Below are 19,904 nucleotides of genomic sequence, written 5' to 3' on the forward strand. Positions count from 1 at the left end.
CAACGCGACGCTTCACTTCAGTTAACGATCAGTGCGAGATAAGATGCAAGTAGCTAAAATATACAACATTAACCAACAATATACGGCTGGTTTTCGATAGAAGTTTTAAATGACCGACAGAAATAATGAGTTTGATCAAAGACAGTGGAAATTATAAGCTCAATTTAACAACACAAGCACCCTATTAAATATATTGCCATTATTATTGTATAAATATATTTGTATAACGTTTCCTCGAATGTTTTCGAATTTTCACTGTTTGTATCACTCCGCTTGTCTGTGTTTGCTCAACTTGCATCATTAAGCCAGAAGGCGGCGACAAGTGACTGTCTTTATGAGTGAGCAATTGAGCCATTAATTAAATGAACAGATTAGTCCAAAAACATTGATTAATTTAGGAAAGAAAAAGTAGCTGAAACTGGAACTGATTCCCATGTTTAAGAATCTGATCAAATACTTCATGCTTTTAAAACCATTTTTTGGCCATCAAAACACCTTAAAATGCTCATGTCGAGATCAGGAAAATCTAAAATTTCTTGGGGGGGCATGCAATATCAATATCAATATCATTTATGGGACCTGGCTATTTAGAAAACCCTATGTACGGCCCTAATATGCAAGAATACTAGTGATTCTATATGTTCAATTGTATTCATTATATTCTATATTCTATAGTCTTGCATATTCAATACTAATGCAAGACTAGTCTTACATGTCACTGTTTATAACACAGAGCGTGCATCCTTTGCTGGGATGCTTAAAAAAATATTGGGGGCATAAATTAAGAGTATACCCACTTCTCCAGGCACCACTACATCACTGCATATATCCACAAAACTGAACTTTTGATCTCAAGGAGTGAAGACAGAAGATTACAGTGTCGCTGTCACTCGGGAGAGTAATCTACAGTAAACCGCTCATCTATAATAGCAGAGCCTCCTCTAGTGGACATTATGTGAACTGCACTCCAATATACAGCACTGTAGTGAGGACAACTGTTTATTTCATCACAACTCAACAACACATTTAACATTGAACACATTTTTAGTTATAGTCGAGCTTTATGTGCCATAAAATAGATGGCATTTATACTTTTCTTAAACTCAGCTTATATGTACATGTTAATGCTCCTAAATATATAATGTCTAAATTCTTTAAGCATAAAGCTTACACGTTCTGCATCACTTTAAGAGCTGTGTTTGTTACTGTGGTTTATTAAGCTTCAGTTTTACTTTTTATTTTATTTTTTTGTATATATCATTGGTCTACATCATCATGAAAACTGCATGCACTGAAACTAACATCTTCCCTCCTGCCAGTGGAGCAAATTACCAGCTTTAGATATTTTACACTGGCCATGAAACAGATGTGCATCATTTCATTAAAGAACAGGCATTACAGATATATATTCTTTATTCCAATTATTATTCTTAATATTTACATTTATTTGGTTATTTAATCAAATACTAATAATTCAAACTTAAAAAAAATGTAACAAATCAATTAAGAAATATCTCTATAATACTATTTAACTGTAAACCCATTTATAATGCAAATACTTTTCCAGCAAGTGTTGCATTGTCACTAATTTACAGCTTCTTCTGCAGTTTCTTTTCGGGAAGAAAAAATAGAGTACAAAACACTTAAATATATAAATATTTTATATAAATATACATACATTACAGCATTTTTCACATTATAAAGAGGCAGTGTAACTTGGTAAGGGTCAAATTTAGTATTAAAAATATGAAATTTGATACAAAACCCTGTAGTTTATAAAGGAATGCCCTAAAAACAGTGTGTGAATGCACTTTTGGTCATAAAGATTTTTTAGTTTGGGAATGTTCTGGTGATCTGAGGCTAGAATGATCATTGAGGTGTAGTAATGCTGTGTGTGTATGAAGACATCCATCGCTGGCACTAGAAGTGTGTGTGTGTGTGTGTGTGTGTGTGTGTGTGTGTGTGTGTGTGTGTGTGTGTGTGTGTGTGTGTGTGTGTGTGTGTGTGTGTGTGTGTGTGTGTGTGTGTGTGTGTGTGTGAGAAGACATCCATCGCTGGCACTAGAAGTGTGTGTGTGTGTGTGTGTGTGTGAAGACATCCATCGCTGGCACTAGAAGTGTGTGTGTGTGTGTGTGTGTGTGTGTATGAAGACATCCATCGCTGGCACTAGAAGTGTGTGTGTGTGTGTGTGTGTGTGTGTGTGTGTGTGTGTGTGTGTGTGTGTGTGTGTGTGTGTGAAGACATCCATCGCTGGCACTAGAAGTGTGTGTGTGTGTGTGTGTGTGTGTGTGTATTATCTCAGTCCCTCACGGTGGGAGAAGATGCAGAAGCAAAGCAGCGAGCAGAACCAGGAGTGTGTGTGAGAGATTCCTGTCAGCAACATGGAAAACACACACAACTTGCATCAATTCCTGCTCATTCAACACTAACAATGACTGTGTTTACATGTGCACCATGTGTAAATCCAGCGTTTAATGTTGTTTATGTGTCTATGTGGTGTTTTTAATACGCTTTAAGACACACCATGTGTAAGTTCATAAGTCGACAGCATTGCTGAGTATTTTCTGCTTAAAACTGCAGTGAACCAAAGACAGTCTCAAAAACACGGATTGAAATCGCTGGTGTTTCTGACGTCACAAACGACCTTGTAACCAATCAGATCAACGTGTGATCGTCAACCAGTGGATCTCTGAGCTGAGCGAGTGAGTGGAGGCGGGGCTCATTTGCATATTCATAGAGCCGCGCATACTAAATGAGGCAAGAGTGTCGAGTTACAGTCAAGATATTTTAAAGCATGAAGACATTTTATTCAAGTAAAAAAAAATTAAATATGTTATTTTGGTGATCAAATATGAGTTTTAAGGGATAAAAGTATCGACTACAGAGGGACTTTAAGTCATATTTACATGACCGACAAAAACCTCTTCTGAGAGTTGTGGTTATTTTTAACCCCACACTTCACAGCACAGATGATGAACTCGTACAGTAAGTGTTGCTTTACTGCATACTGTGATTTGTTCGCGGATCAAATGTTCACGGTGATGCACCTAAAAATATCTCTGTGCAGCATTGTCAACATGAACTCAGTTTCTTGCCTCTTTATTGCAATTAAAATCAGCATAATGTTTTACTACGATTATGTTTGCTTCAATTATGAGCCATAATGCATTCATTTGATCCAAGTATGGTGTTAACACAAGGTAAACTTTAACTACAATAATGCATTATGAGGGTGCATGTAAACAACACAGTCATCGTCACTTAGATTATAAAGAAGAGTTTAAATGTTTTTTAAATAATTATAAATATAAAATGATGGTGTTTATCTGCAGAATCTTGTTCACTCACTGTCTCTGTCTGATACGGCGTCTGGATCACAGTCTGTGGAAACTGAACATTAGAGAGAGTGAGCAAAGCAATCGCTTGTTTAGTATATAGACTGAAGATTTAGACTATAGATTTAATATATAGTACCTCAATTGATTTACAGTCAAACCAAAAACTATTCAGACAACAGATATAATTTTAGATATTTCTTTACTAGTGTGTGCAGGACACTATAGTTCATTTCTATAAGTGAGGAGAGCAAAATAAAGTAAACTGTGACATATTACACCCCAATAACTCTTCATTCAGTGACTATCAGTGACATTAATACAAAATTGGGACCAAAAATGATTCCTCCACTTTGAGCTGATCATGTTTTGCTTAAGTGTGTTATCTGTAATTGCTAATGCTCTTCTTACACACACACTGAACAACATGAAGCATTGCTTGGTCACTGGTTGAGCTAAACTGGTATTATCTAATTGTGTAGGTAAATTTAACAGCTGACAGATATTCAACATAATTCATGTGTGAGAGTCTAACAGAAGGACGGACAAAACCAGTCAAATATCCACTGAGTTAATAACTCTGGGTTCTTGTTTTATCACCATGTTCTAAACTATAGCGAATAAACTGATGATGTGAGAAATGTTGAAGGTGTCTGAATATACAACGCATTCTCATCCCAAAGCGTAAAATATTGTCTCTTTTGCCAAAGCGTCTATATCCAACGCATATGGCACCCTTTAGCGTCAATATAACACGCTTCGATTTTGGGTAGGTTTAGGTCTGGGGTAGTGTTAGGGTTAGACCACTAGGAGGCGCCATATATCTGCGTCTCATATGACGCTAAAGGGTGCCATGTGCGTTGGATATAGACGCTTTGGCAAAAGAGTCAGTATATTACGCCTTGGGATGAGAACGGGCTCCAATATATTTAGGTTTGACTGTATATTCACGTTTCACAGAAACATTAGAAGACAATAACGATGACTAAAAACTGACAAACTGTTCAGTTTTGGGTGAACTAGTTCTTCAAGCATTGGTTATATGAGATCTTACCCGGCTTTAAACCCCTGTTGACGTAGAGAGGCTCAGCCGAGGACTTGTTATCATCAGCATATATTCTCAGTGTGATCGGATCGCTCCACTTCGAGCAGTCCGGCACGGCCACAGAACAGCCGTCTCCTGTGAACAAGCTCGAGACGGCACATATCTCCTCATGAACTGTGTCTGAAAGATGCTCGACGTCCACACGAACGCTCTGGTGTTTCTTCAGCTCGTGAACATCATCACCGTCACAAGATAAAGCACACTGAACACACGTCTTCTGTCGAGGAGCACATGAGGATACACACAATCACATATTCATATATACTTTCTTTCAATAAATACTGACATTAAAACACTGCAGAAGTAACATACTCACTTGCACAGTAAAAGATGCATGGCAGTAAAACCAGCGCTTTGTGCCTGAGGAGAATAGAAAAGGGCTGATTATGGGCTAGATCTGCACATGCTCACTTTAAGTGTTTAAATATTGAATAAAGGTTATATCATAATACTAAGGTTGCGTAATTTAAAGCCTGAGTAACTAGATTTCATCATACTTCCAAAAGTCGATTTTATTTATTTCATTAATACCTAAAAAAAAAGATTCTGTTGTTTACTCACCGTCATGTTGTTCCGAACTTGTATTGTATTTTCTCTGTAATGTTGAACACAATCTATTGTTGAAGAATGTGGGTTATCCAACAGTTGCTGGTCCACATTAACTTCCACAGTAGGAAAAATAAAATACTTTGGAAGTCAATGGTGCCTAGTGCTGCACGATTAATCGAATCGTAATCGCGATGTCAAACCTATGCGATTATATAACGCAAAATGCCGCGATTTTATATGAAATAAACAAATTAGGGCAATTAACACAGCATCTATTCTTTTTTGTCATCCTTTGACTAGTGTTACATGATCCCGCTCTTATTCGTGCAAATGCCTTAAAACCATTTTGCACTCTGGTTTACATCAACCATCAAGGGGGCACACGGTCCAGCCAATCCCTTCAAGTATCACAGGAACTGCTGACTTGGGCCTTCCCTCACTTTGCAAGCATCAGAGCAATGCATATCCCAGGGGTATCAAACGTGGTTCCAGATTTCTTGTCGCGCCACAGAATTCCATCGACGGATTGGAGGCTCAACCCGGAAGTGGTAGAGATGATATGGCAGCGGTTTGGCAGGGCAGAAGTGGACCTATTTGCCTCGGCGTCAACGACCCACTGCCGTCTCTGGTTCTCTCTAGCGGAGGAATCCAGTCCGCTGGGACAAGATGCTCGAGCCCACGCCTGGCCAGATCGGTTACTCTATGCCTTTCCCCCGATATCGATGATCGGGGTGACTGTTCACAGGGTTCTTCAAGAGCACCACAGGCTGCTGCTAGTGGCGCCAAACTGGCCTGGGAGACCGTGGTTTCCAGTGATGTACAGGCTCCTAGACAGGGATCCTTGGACCCTTCCCAGGAGAAAGGATCTCCTCCAGCAGTTGGAGGGTCAGATTTGGCACCCGAACCCAGACCGCCTGAAGCTCTGTGTGTGGCCTCTGAGGGGCCGGAACCACTCTTTGGAGCCTGCGATCAAGGGGTCCAGAACACCATATTGAACTCTAGAGCACCTTCCACCAGGAGTGCTTATGCCTATCGATGGAAGCTTGTCTCTGGGAGGTGTTCGGAGCAAGCATGCCCTGTTCCTCTGGTTTTACGTTTTCTGCAGTCCCTATTAGAAAATAATAGAGCGGCTGCTACTTTAAGAGTTTATGTGGCTGCAATTTCAGCACATCACGTACGAATAGATGGTCAGCAATTGGGTTCTCATGCTTTGGTTACTCAGTTTCTTAGAGGGGCTCAGCGACTGCGCCCCCCTCAGTCCATTAGGGTTTCTTTATGGGACCTGGGCCTAGTCTTAAAGTCTCTTACATTGCCCCCGTTTGAACCTTTAGAGCAGAGCGATCTGAAGTGGACCTCATTGAAAGCAGCATTTCTCTTGGCCATTGCTTCGACCAAGCGGGTGAGTGAACTCCACGCGTTATCAGTTAACGCATCCTGTATGCGTTGGAACGCAGATGGCTCAGTCGTGACATTATGGCCCAACCCAGCATTTCTCCCCAAGCGGCTTTCTGCCCTTTTTAGAAACCAGGCTATTGAGCTGGCAGTGTTTAATCCTCCGATGTCAAACGCCCTGGAAGAAAGTGGAAGCAAACTACTGTGCCCAGTAAGAGCTCTCCGAGGCTATCTGAGGACCACAGAAGTTTTTCGAAAATCAGACCAACTTTTTCTCTGTTACGGGGGCCCGAAAAGAGGTCAGCCCCTCTCGAAGCAGAGATTGTCGCAATGGGTAGTTGAGGTTATCACCCAAGCTTACACATCTAATAAATATCCAGTGCCTTTGGGGGTGAGTTGCCATTCGACAAGAGGAATATCAACGTCTTGGGCTGCATTAAAAGGGGTCCTTCTAAGTGACATCTGTGCAGCAGCTACGTGGTCATCGACAAATACATTTGCCAGATACTACAGGGTAAATGTGGCTGCTTCCGGTAATATTGGAACAGCTGTCCTCTCCGGACCCTCAACTTCCTCTTAACGGTGAGTAGGACCTCCTCGTGACCTTGTTGTTATCAGTCATCCAGTGTGATGCACTGCCTCTGGCGGTCAGGAAGAACGAAATAGAACGAGAGTTACGTATGTAACTGCGGTTCTATGAGTTCTGGATGACCGCCAGAGCTTTCTGTCACTCGGAGTCAGGCGAGAAGATTCCGTAGGGACAGTCTGCAGGAAGTCACGGGGTTAAATAGGGGAGCACCCCGAGTCATCCTGGTCACGAGGGACATTGTTTGTATTAGACTCGACCTATGCATTGCAACGAGAGATAGTATCCAGTGTGAAGCACTGCCTCTGGCGGTCATCCAGAACTCATAGAACCGCAGTTACATACGTAACTCTCGTTCTGCCACCACCTAAGCTCCGCCCACAGAAAAACGTCACCATGTTTACCAACTGAAAATAGAGAGAGAGAGCCGGTCGCGCGCGCACTCTCACTGTATTCAAACTGCCTTGCTCTCCCTCGTTCGCGCATATTAATCAAAATCTATTGAGAATTGACACGATAGTAAAAGATCAAAAGACCAAAGTTTCACGTGGAGATTTTTTTTCCTGAATTACCGCTGGGTGTGAATTGTAGCCTACTAAAAGTGCCCTATCCTCTCTGAAAAGCGTTCCGCACATTCAGCTGACATAAACCACATTTTCAATAAACAAAAAACCTATCCAGTGATTAAATGTTTTCTGTGTTGAGAGTTGAGACAAATCTTGTGCGATGTCCTGATCTGCTGGGATAATCACACAACTCGTGGCGTGTGTGTCAGCTAATGGCACGTCCGATTCGCGGACTAATGACTCATTTGAAGCGATTTACTTTTATGAATGGTTAAAATAACTGTCCAACATCTGTCTCTTCAAAAGAGATCTGAATCAGTGTATAACAAATCGATAACACCAAACTAGTTAATATTAACTATTCATAAACTGCACTTCTTAATCTTTATAAATAAATAGCATTTATTAATCTTTGGTAATGTTAATTTCACTATTTACTAGTAGCCTTATTACAATTAAAAGTTCTATTTGTTAACATTAGTTAGCCTAATGCACTGTGAAGTAATATGAACAAACAACGAACAGCTGTATTTTTATTAACAAAGAATAATAAATACAGTAACAAATGTATTGCTCATCATGGTTCATTTATATTTTACTGCCTTTTTTCTCCTTTGGCAATCCTATGATAATTATATAAACAGTATAGTGTTCATCCAGAACAACATGTAACTGTAACCACACCCTAGCAACCGTTTAAAGCTACCTAGCAACCATATTGCCACATATAGAAGCCATATTGCAGCTCCACAAGACATTGTTGTTGGCTCGTATGCAATCATGTACAACATTGTAGCAACTATCCTAGCAACCGAGCGGCGGGTTTTGCCACTGCAAGCACCCTCCATAACCCCCCCCCCCCCCCTCCCCCCGCCCCCCCTGGAGTTGGCAGGTCTGGTATTCCGTTACTCCCCAACACTGCTTGTACAGCACTTTGGCCAACAGCTGTTGTTTTTAAATGTGCTCTATAAATAAATATGACTGACTGACTGACTGACACAAATGACTAAATCTGTAACTGTTGCCAGAATACCGGTAATACAAACAAGTAGCCGACCCTATCCTTGTCATGACATGATCAAATATTTTGTCTAATGCGCAAATTTGAAACAAAATGGGATTAATTAAAGGTGCTCTAAGCGATGTCACGTGTTTTTTAGGCCAAAACTTTTTTTGTCACATACAGCAAACATCTCCTCACTAACCGCTGGCTGCCTGTCCCCTGAACACACTGTAAAGAAACACGGTCTCTGTAGACAGCCCAGGCTCCACACACAGCAACAAAAACAAACTGCGGCGACCCGCTCCCCGAAACATGACAAACAGTTCCAGCCAATCACCGACAAGAAGGGTTTGAGGTTGTGGTTTGGGGGGTTAGTGTGCGGATGAGGAGGAGGGAGGGTCTAGCCATAGACAGTAAAAGAAATGGACACAGCGACCCCATTGATTTCAACGGAGAGATTTCTATGGGCTTCTGCCTTGACTTTATGCCTCCACGTCCACCCGATTGCCTCATAGACAGTAAACGATTGCCTACGAGCTTCTCCTTCTATCTATGCGGTAATTTCTCTACTGTGCGACAGAGCGTCCAGTGGTTACCATGAAAAGGGTCTCTAAACGAGCTATTAACCTAATCATCTGAATCAACTAATTAACTCTAAACACCTGCAAAAGATTCCTGAGGCTTTTAAAAACTCCCAGCCTGTTTCATTACTCAAAACCGCAATCATGGGTAAGACTGCCGACCTGACTGCTGTCCAGAAGGCCATCATTGACACCCTCAAGCAAGAGGGTAAGACACAGAAAGAAATTTCTGAACAAATAGGCTGTTCCCAGAGTGCTGTATCAAGGCACCTCAGTGGGAAGTCTGTGGGAAGGAAAAAGTGTGGCAAAAGACGCTGCACAACGAGAAGAGGTGACCGGACCCTGAGGAAGATTGTGGAGAAGGACCGGTTCCAGACCTTGGGGGACCTGCGGAAGCAGTGGACTGAGTCTGGAGTAGAAACATCCAGAGCCACCGTGCACAGGCGTGTGCAGGACATGGGCTACAGGTGCCGCATTCCCCAGGTCAAGCCACTTTTGAACCAGAAACAGCGGCAGAAGCGCCTGACCTGGGCTACAGAGAAGCAGCACTGGACTGTTGCTCAGTTTTGCATGTCATTCGGAAATCAAGGTGCCAGAGTCTGGAGGAAGACTGGGGAGAAGGAAATGCCAAAATGCCTGAAGTCCAGTGTCAAGTACCCACAGTCAGTGATGGTCTGGGGTGCCATGTCAGCTGCTGGTGTTGGTGCACTGTGTTTTATCAAGGGCAGGGTCAATGCAGCTAGCTATCAGGAGATTTTGGAGCACTTCATGCTTCCATCTGCTGAAAAGCTTTATGGAGATGAAGATTTCATTTTTCAGCAGGACCTGGCACCTGCTCACAGTGCCAAAACCACTGATAAATGGTTTACTGACCATGGTATTACTGTGCTCAATTGGCCTGCCAACTCTCCTGACCTGAACCCCATAGAGAATCTGTGGGATATTGTGAAGAGAAAGTTGAGAGACGCAAGACCCAACACTCTGGATGAGCTTAAGGCCGCTATCGAAGCATCCTGGGCCTCCAGAACACCTCAGCAGTGCCACAGGCTGATTGCCTCCATGCCACGCCGCATTGAAGCAGTCATTTCTGCAAAAGGATTCCCGACCAAGTATTGACTATTGAGTGCATAACTGAACATAATTATTTGAAGGTTGCCTTTTTTTTTGTATTAAAAACACTTCTTTTATTGGTCGGATGAAATATGCCAATTTTTTGAAACAGGAATTTTGGGTTTTCATGAGCTGTATGCCAAAATCATCAGTATTAAAACAATAAAACACCTGAAATATTTCAGTTGGTGTGCAATGAATCTAAAATATATGAAGGTTTAATTTTTATCATTACATTATGGAAAATAATGAACTTTATCACAATATGCTAATTTTTTGAGAAGGACCCATATATATAAGGTTCAAGGCTAGTGTATTCTTTTTAATATGTACATAAATGGACCATGGTAAATATATTTACACAGGTTTTCAACCCCGTAATTCGGAGCCCGGGAAGTCTTCTGTGGGAAAAAAACAAAACCTGAGGCGACGGTTTTCCAATCCGTTAGTTTATACTCACGAATTCTTAAACTGTTCCCTCGGTTTAACAAATCGTGCAATAGTAGAGTAACATAGTGTGCGCTTCTGAATTCAGCAAGTGTGTAAAACTGAGCTGGACGATATAGAGAATATATTTATTAACTAACTAAATTAATAACTTTCTTTACAACAGAAATGAATCATCACTGAACTTACTTAAGCTGGACTGTGACTTTATTTTCTTCTGGAAACAAACTTTGTTGCATTATTTTCCTGTTATCTCTGTAAAGCTGCTTTAACACTGTATTGTAAAAGCGCTCTATTAATAAAGGTATCTTGACTTGGATTTATGAGCACAAACACAATACAGTAAATTAATGAGGACTTATAATAAGACATGAAACTCCATCAAACGTTGTTCTTCTTCTGGCTGTTTAGTTACACATACTTTATATTCTTTTAGCAATTTTAAAAATAGTTAAACATCCTCTTCATGTTTCATTGTATACATTACAAAAAAATATTATTTTCTGAAAATAGCAATATATTAAAATATGTATTTCATTCAAAAAAATATACGAACAAAAATGTTTCTTTCATGATTGGTTTAATTTAGTTTTTTCACAGTGAATACACTACAGATTCACAAAGAGCAGCAGATGTGTATAAATATGTTTTCAAAACAGTAAATAATGTACATATATACATGCTCACACAAACACTGTTAGTCTTACACAGTTTGACAAAAATACACATTCTCAGTTCATCAGTTGACGGATTAAATAGACACAATAATTCACATACCTGCCAACTTTTGAGTTTTGCTCGGCGTGAGATTGTTGACGGGGGGGGGGGGGGGGGGGGGGCGGGGGGGGTTAGGTAGAGACGAGTGAGATTTGTTGACGGGGGGGGGGGGGGGACGGTAGAGACGGGGGGGGGTCTCGCTCGCGCAAGGTCTCTCGCTCGCTCTACGCGGTTTGGAGCACAATCTCTGTCTCGCATGCACGCTCGGTCTAGATAACGGGAGATTTTTAACGAATTTGCGGTATAACTAGTCGATCACGAGTGGCTCAACAGGTAGATATATAGATAAACTCATCTTCCAGGCATTTGACCGCCCGGGTTGACACTTCAGCGTGAGAAATCGGGAGTGTGGCGTGTGAAACCAATCAAATGCGGGTGTCTCACGGCCAATGCGTGAGACTTGGCAGCTATGAATTCATAATCATGTATTATATTTTTAAGGCTGCTTTACATTAATAGTAAACACAGATACAGTAACAGATTCCTGAGGTAGAACTGCAGCACAAATGTTCATACGTACCGACAATTAAATATATATTGCAGAAATATGTTGACAGATTCCTCTGCAGGAAATGGTTTTGTTTTAAAGGAGAAAAAAGCATATATTGCTGGACTCGGTCGAGAACAACGAACAAGATCAAGTCCAACACGAGTCTAACAGTAGAGAAACCTCTAGAGACTGAACTGGAGAACTACAGCACTAGATCATCATTATACACCGACTGTCCTCTGACCCCTGAACTCAGTGCTTTCCCCCTTAAAGTAATCTCTGTGCCGACGTCTGTATATCAGGACAGTAATCAGAACCATCAGAACCACCAGAACCACAGTCAGTGCAACCAGCAATATCCAATGATCTACAGATGAAAGGAAAAGTGGGAAGAGAGTTTAATATGTTGAATTCACTGTTTAAGATCTTCTGTAATTCTCTCATGTTTTACTCACGTCGATGTTCAGTGTCGCTCAGATTTCCCTTCGAGTCTAGAACAGATTCTGTCCAGAATATTGAAAGGTTATTCATGCAGTTTAGTATTAATTTACTGATTAAACATAATATTTCTGCTCCTCCACTGCTCTTCTCTCACCTGTGACTGTGACTGTGATCAAGGCTTCATTATTAGAGTCCAGAGCTCTGTATGTTCCAGTGTCAGTGACTGTAAAGTCATGAATGATCAGAGTCTGGTCACTGACGGTCAGTCGATCACTGCTGACCCCGTGACCTCTGACCCCGTGACCTCTCCTCCACACCTCTGTCCAGCCGGAGCGAGAGTTTCTCTCCACTTTATCAGCGTTGATCAACACAACATCCAACTTCAGATCCTCTCCTTTCTTCACTGAGATCTCATCTGAGGACACACACACATTCATCCTCAATCACAACTATAATAGTGTCATTTAATCAAGACCATGAGCATGTATAGGATGGTTTGATCAGTTTTGTCTTTACCGTGAATATGAAGATGATATTCCCTGATCTGTCGCTCCAGCTCTCTCTGATCATTAGTGTAATACACACGTAAAAAGTATTTCCCAGCGTCACTGAGTCTCAGATCGTTGATGATGACGTCACATGATCCTTCTTTACACACTCGACCGCTGCAGTTTCTCTCCTCACACACAGGGATGTGTTTCCACACACTGAATAAACGGATATCCACAATCTCTCTGTCCTCAGATCCACAGGATAGAGTGACGATTCCTCCCTTTATTCCTGACACAGGTTTAGTGGAGGATCCTGCACACACACACAGCAATATTCACTCAATACACACTAGCAATACTGAGAAATACATGTTCTGGCTATTTTCTGTAATCAAAATGATCTTAAATATTCTAGTAGAGTTATTTTAGTAAACTGGATTAAAATAAATAAATAATGATGGAAAACAAGTAGCCAAAAATATCAGAAGTGTCACATTACAGGTTTCATATGTTGATGACAGTATAAACCTAGAGATGAGCAACACAACAGAAAAACAATAAACTAGAATAACTACGGTAGTAGCTTGAACTAGTTGAACTAGTCATAGTCAAAATCATAAATGACACTGACCGCTATAACTGATAAAGCACAGCAGAAGAAGAAGAGGAAGAAGAAGAAGAATCATCCTGATGAGAAAACAGAAGGTGTGTTATGTGACAGACACACACACTACATTACACACTCACTTTCAGTTTATTGAAAGATTTTCATCCACATGTGGATCTTACATAAATATCAAACTATAATCTTTTTTTATCTTCGTTTCTGTCATCATAGAAAGCACAATGGCCGTGTGTGTGTGTGTGTGTGTGTGTGTGTGTGTATGTGTGTGTGTGTGTGTGTGTGTGTGTGTGTGTGTGTGTGTGTGTGTGTGTGTGTGTGTGTGTGTGTGTGTGTGTGTGTGTGTGTGTGTGTGTGTGTGTGTGTGTGTGTGTGTGTGTAAATCATGTAGATTCACTGAATTTGCCCCCAGTGGTGAAACATACGAGTGTTTATGGTTTTTACCTGATCTCTGATCAGTTCTATTCATTGTAGATGTTGTAATTAGACAGTGTGATTAAAATTAATAATAGTTAATAGTCTCTTGTTGGCCTTATTATCTGAGCCATGGAAAAAAAAAACTAAACAAGCCCTGAACAGTAATAAAAGAACACATTATACAGACATTTGATATTTAATCTTATTAGATGATAAGTTAATGGAATTTGATATTTTACTTTGTTATGTGTCTGTAAAAGCTGTTTTTCTGCATGTTTGGTCTGAGTTTGTTGCAGTTTCACTGTTGGACCAGCAGGAGTCGCCAGCGAGTGGAGATTCGAAACACTGAATCATTTTGCGAACCAAATGTTTCAATTGATTCGAAGCTTTGAAAAGCTTCTTTTCTCCGAGACTCCAGTGGCACTCTGAGCTCAACTCTACTTTCAGTTCAGCTGTAACTTTCTCCTCCTCTAGACTGCTCTTCTCTCCTGGATTTAATGTTGCAGAAGTTTAAGCCACTATCCTTTCACAATCGGCTGACGAAATAACACCGTATACTTTAATTTGTAAAGATCGAAGTTACGGATTCGCCATTATATTTCATAAGATAGCATTTTCAAGTCATTTTATTATTTAATAGTTTTTTTTTTTAGTTAAGTGCTTATTGTAAATGGGTATTTTGAATTATTTTATTTACTGAACCGCTACTGATCATCAGATAGCACCGATATCAGATAGGCTATATCATCATCGGCATTGAAACGGCACAAATGTACATCAGCGCATATGCAGGTTTAGTTTTCCACAAACAGACACAGTCATTAGTATAAGAATATAAAAACTCACAAGCTGGCATTATATTTAAAAATATGAAAACTTACATGGTAAAAGTTCTGCATGGTTCTTATGTTCAACCAGGCTTCATCAAAACAGACAGCTCGCGGACAAGGGTAACTCAGTTCTGGCTGTAGGAAAGCAGGACGAATCTGGTATTTATACGTGCAGGACTTGGAGTCAGGCCAAACACCGAGGCGGAGTAGATGGGTAGGGAGTTTTTTCCGAGGTGTCCTCCATGCTCTGATTGGCTGTATATTTTAAAGGAACAGTATATCAAGCGCCTTTACATTTATGGCAAACCGTTTTAACATTTAATCCTGAACCGTAGGCTACTAGTATCGATTTTTGTTTTACTTCTATTTTTATATGCTAGCAGCCGTAGCTATTACATTAGGTTCTATAGGCTACTTATTCATTAGATTGTTCTTATTTATTCGATGGTACTTTATTTTATTTATAGATTTATTAGATGGTATAGCCTACTCGTAATGTGTTATGACTTTCTCAGTTTGTGTAAATCTATTCAGGGTTCAGAGTATTTATTTTTTCCCACATTAATTTCACAAATGACTAATACAATTATGTGGTTTTGTTTCATTAATAGTGTACACTTTTTTCTAGATTTACTCTGAAAGATTGGAAGTAAAGTGTGACAACTTGCCCCACATCTGGAGTTCATTATAACATGACTATATGACAGATTCAAATGTTATCTGATCTAATAAAATAATATACAAGACAAACTAAAATATGTTATCAATAAAATACAATTATTAATATTTTCATATAAAACAATGGATTTTTTTTATATTAATTTAAAAAAAGTAGTTTGACAATAAACACACCGGAAAAGCTATAGGGTTTCAGAGCTTGAACCCCTAAAAAAAGCATGTTGTGGCTTGTGATATAAGAAATGTTACAAGATACTAGAGTCTTACACCGTGTCCAGACGCGACGCGACGAGATTCCAGCGACAAATAATGTGTCTGTCCACGCGACTGCGAGACGCTCAAAACCCTGAGAGTAATCCTGACGCACTCGCAAGAAAAGGGATCAGCCGGCTACATAATCAAATTCACAAATATTACACCATTTAAACATGATTACAAATACAGAGGCTATTGAGTTACTGAAACAATCTTTGTCAAAGAATACACTTGTTTGTTCACAGTTTGAACGTTCTTGTTTCCATTTGTTAAATTTTTAAGATCTGAGATGAATTATCCATTGTTGCTTTTACAGCTGCAAAGCTGGAGCACTAACTGATATTCAAATTCACATTACACGCTTTTAACATTAAATAAAGCACATAAACACTAACAGCACCTGAGATTATCATTGCCACACTTTGTGTCTGTTGTTCCAGTGCGACGCAGAAAAATAGAAACCGTTTCTAAAATAGGATCGGCGCGTGTCGCCGTCGCGGCTGGTTACGACAATAACTCTGATTAAAAGACGCCTTTTATCGCGCGTCGTGGCGCCGCGTTGTGTCACGTGTAGTTAGGACACTGTGTAATAAATAATGACTAGTACCTAATGAATAGCTAGTACTGTATCTATTAAATAGGTAGTATTTAATTAAAAACAATAGTATTTATTAAATAAGTAGTATCAATGAATACTTAATATAGCCTATAATAAAATATAAGCTTATCTTAATAATTGGTTAGCATGAAAACACAAGGAAAGATGTTTAATATGACTCTTTTTTTGCATGTATATGGCCACATCATAAAAACTTGATCTTTAAGTAGATCTAGAAACCAGTTAATGCAGTTATGAGGATGCCCTTTGAGTATTAGCATACTGAGCAGAAATGTAAATGTAAAAGTACTAGTACATATTAAGCTCAGGATATTGTTAGTCTAAAAGGTTACAAGTAACAAAACAAAAAAATCTTAAGAAGTAAAGTATAATTAAAAAGGTTAGTCACTACTGGAATGAGCATTAGTGTCTAATAAAAAAGAACTAGTACCTAATTAATGAGCTGCAGTATCTTTATAAAGGTACTTTTAAAGAATAAGCACTAGTATATAATGAATAGATAGCCTACTAATATCTATTAAAAAAAAAAGAAGTTGACTATTAGTAGCATGAAAATACATTCTAAGGATTAAATGTTAAATTGGCTTGCCACATCGAGGGTGCATATATGGCATATATGGAGTTTTTTTCGAACTTTTACACAGTTATGACGTAGTGGAGCTCGTTTACGGAAGTCACGTGACTCTGGCAGTTTGATAGTACACGCTCCGGCTATAAAATGTATGTTTATAGCCATATGTGTGACCTGTGTATTAGATGAATTGCAGTTGTTGAAACTTAGCGTTTCTTTTCTCATACATCCTTCAGCTGAAAGAGAGTGAACCTGAAGGCTTGTGTGTTTTATGTATTGATTGTCTTGAATATTTAAACATCCTCTTCATGTTTCATTGCATACATTACAAAACAAAAAAACATTATTTTCTGAAAATACCAATACATTAAAATATGTATTTCATGCAAAAGAATATACGAACAAAAATGTTTATTTCATGATTGGTTTAATTTAGTTTTTTTCACAGTGAATACACTACAGATTCACAAAGAACAGCAGATGACCAGAAAACTGCAAGAAACTGCAATGCAAAACACAATCAATACAATATACTGTGTGTTGTATAAGGGCAGACCTGACACATATAAAATAATGCAGTTTCTGTAATTCCATCAGATGTTCGTGTTTTTATTGTGCTGTGATTGACTAAATCTTCCTGTTGGACGAGAACATATGTTGGTGTTTTGAAGAATTATTTGATTTTGAGACATGTTTGCAGTGTTTTGGTAGACAGTGTATTGTTGCTAGTGTATTATTGTATTTTGAAAATTAGTGTTGGAGTTTAGTTTACAATGTGTGATTTTGAGCATGAAATTAACTGGTTTGCCAATTGTGTGTTGTAGGTGTGTTGGTGCGTTAAGAGTTTAGGAAATTTGTTAAAAGTATTGAAACAATTGTCATAGTGATTGTAAAAAACTGTAATTCAAAAATACATACAAAATGGTTTCTTACAAAAGTGGTTTATTTAGTTTTTTCACAATACATGCAGATTTACAAAGCAGACAAAAAAAAACAGACATAAGCAACATAAATGTATATTTAAATAGAAACCTGTACAAAATATACATATGTACAAAGAATGTTTGTCTAACAGTTTGACAAAAATACACATTCTCAGTTCATCGGTTGATGGATTAAATAGAAACAATAATTCCTAGATCATGTATTATATTTTTAAGGCTGCTTTACATTAATACTAAACACAGATACAGTAACAGATTCCTGAGGGAGAACTGCAGCACAAATGTTCATATGTACTGACAATTAAATATATATTGCAGAAATATGATGACAGATTCCTCTGCAGGAAATGGTTTTGTTTTGAAGGAGAAAAAAGCATTTATTACTGGACTCGGTCGAGAACAACCAGTGTTGGGTATAGTTACTTTGGAAAGTAGTTAATTAGGTTACAACGTTACCATCAATTCGCCTTTGGCTAAGCCCCGCCCCCCTTAGTTACTGTTGCTACGTCCGACAAACAAACTTCATCTGGGCTCTGGTATCGACATGGCGTATGCTGTGACGGCTCTTCCTGCTGACATTTTATCAAACTTTTATAAAGCAGCAAATAAAGTGTCCGATAGAAGTAGGCAAAAGGGGCTGCAATATACGTTCGAAGGCTATATTCAAGACATACAGGTGAAACGCAAGGAACAACAAGGCATCCAAATAGAGGCAAAAGCAGACCAGTCACAGTCAACAAATGACCCACCGCATATCCTACTAATGGAGACGGAGGCTGGGACTCACAATATCAAGGAGTAACACTGTTCATGCAAAGCTGGAGGTCTCTATTCACTTCTATAATCGTTATTACAAAGCAAACGGACTACGCGAGTATAACGTTGTATTATTAGCAGCGTGTGCTAGACGACACTTGTCAGGATTTGACTTCGGTTTGGGAAGGGAAAAAAACGCCCACCCCCCTCCAACCTCTCTGGGAAATGCGTATCTGTGTTACAAATGCCCCAGGCACAACGTTTAACCATATTTTTTATAAAACTACGACGGCAATAGCCAGCCGAGACCAAAAATATGAGACGCCTGTGTTAAAGTCAATGGAGCGCTGTGAACAAGTGTCGGACCACTGTGGGAGCTCGTTCTCGGCTGCGCTGTGATTGGTCAATCTACATTCTAGGGTGTGGCTTAGCCAAAGGCGAATTAAAAGTAATCAGTTACGTTACAGCGTTATCTATTTAAAAAAATAACGCGTTAGAGTACTCATGCGTTACCAAAAATTAAAAGCCGTTTGCAGCGCCTCACACATGCTGCAGCTTAATTGACAGACACGGCCCCCTATAAATGCACCTAGAAGTCGTGACTCCTGGCAATGAACGTCAGTCATCCGACTAAATTAACACTGCGGGATAACAATAACAGGAAAGACAGTCATCAATAGGCTATTCCACAACACCAGAGTGCTAGATTGGTGTTTGGATGTGAGATGTGAAAAACACACACACACACAGGGGGGAGCAGGGCACAGACGTATCACAGCCATTGACTTTATGATCACAGCGCTCCGGCTCCGCTGATACACCCGCAGGTGGCACAGTAGACCGAGGCATACTACTGTCGGACCAAACACAGGCTGCAGTCGGGATTTTCCTTTCCTTAAAATAACGGATTACTTTTTTTTTTTAAATAACAAAGTTACTGATTACTTAACGCACAAAACTAACGCGTTAAGTTACACATATCACGAAAAAGGTAATTAGAGTACTCTAACGCGTTACCCACAACACTGAGAAACACTAACATGACCAATGACCAAGTCCAATACAATATAAAACTGTGTAGAGACTGAACTAGAGAACTAGCACTAGATCATCATGATCCACAGATCCTCAATACTTCTGATCCCTGAACTCTGAGTTTTTTTTTTTTTTTTTTTTGACGTCTGTATCTCACAACAGGAGACAGAACCACCAGAACCAGCAGAAACACAGTAAGGTCAACCAGCAACATCCAATGATCTACAGCTGAAGGAAAAGTGGGAAGAGAGTTTTTTAATATTTTGAATTCACTGTTTAAGATCTTCTGTAATTCTCTCGTGTT

At 39.6% G+C, this 19,904-nt stretch overlaps 1 protein-coding gene across 1 annotated transcript; it reads right to left on the reverse strand.

The window, feature by feature from the left end:
- Positions 1-12,128: 12,128 nt before the first annotated feature.
- On the reverse strand, positions 12,129-13,564 carry LOC130092382 (uncharacterized). The gene is made up of 5 exons (XM_056260230.1): positions 13,505-13,564; positions 12,899-13,186; positions 12,537-12,797; positions 12,397-12,444; positions 12,129-12,308 (listed from the first exon to the last, which is right to left on the reverse strand). Exons 1-5 carry the CDS (start codon positions 13,557-13,559, stop codon positions 12,163-12,165), a joined length of 798 nt encoding a protein of 265 aa, XP_056116205.1. The 5' UTR covers positions 13,560-13,564; the 3' UTR covers positions 12,129-12,162.
- Positions 13,565-19,904: the final 6,340 nt, after the last annotated feature.

Source organism: Rhinichthys klamathensis, unplaced genomic scaffold (genome assembly GCF_029890125.1).
Source record: "Rhinichthys klamathensis goyatoka isolate OS25496 unplaced genomic scaffold, OSU_Roscu_1.1 h1tg000176l_1, whole genome shotgun sequence".
Lineage (NCBI taxonomy): Eukaryota > Metazoa > Chordata > Actinopteri > Cypriniformes > Leuciscidae > Rhinichthys > Rhinichthys klamathensis.

Excerpts from the sequence above, each read along its gene's own strand:
- LOC130092382 (XM_056260230.1), bottom strand. The coding sequence starts at position 13,559 with ATGATTCTTCTTCTTCTTCCTCTTCTTCTTCTGCTGTGCTTTATCAGT. Across the intron at positions 12,798-12,898 it reads ATATCATCTTCATATTCACG|ATGAGATCTCAGTGAAGAAA; the intron begins GTAAAGACAAAA and ends GTGTGTCCTCAG. Across the intron at positions 12,445-12,536 it reads GATCACAGTCACAGTCACAG|AATCTGTTCTAGACTCGAAG; the intron begins GTGAGAGAAGAG and ends TATTCTGGACAG.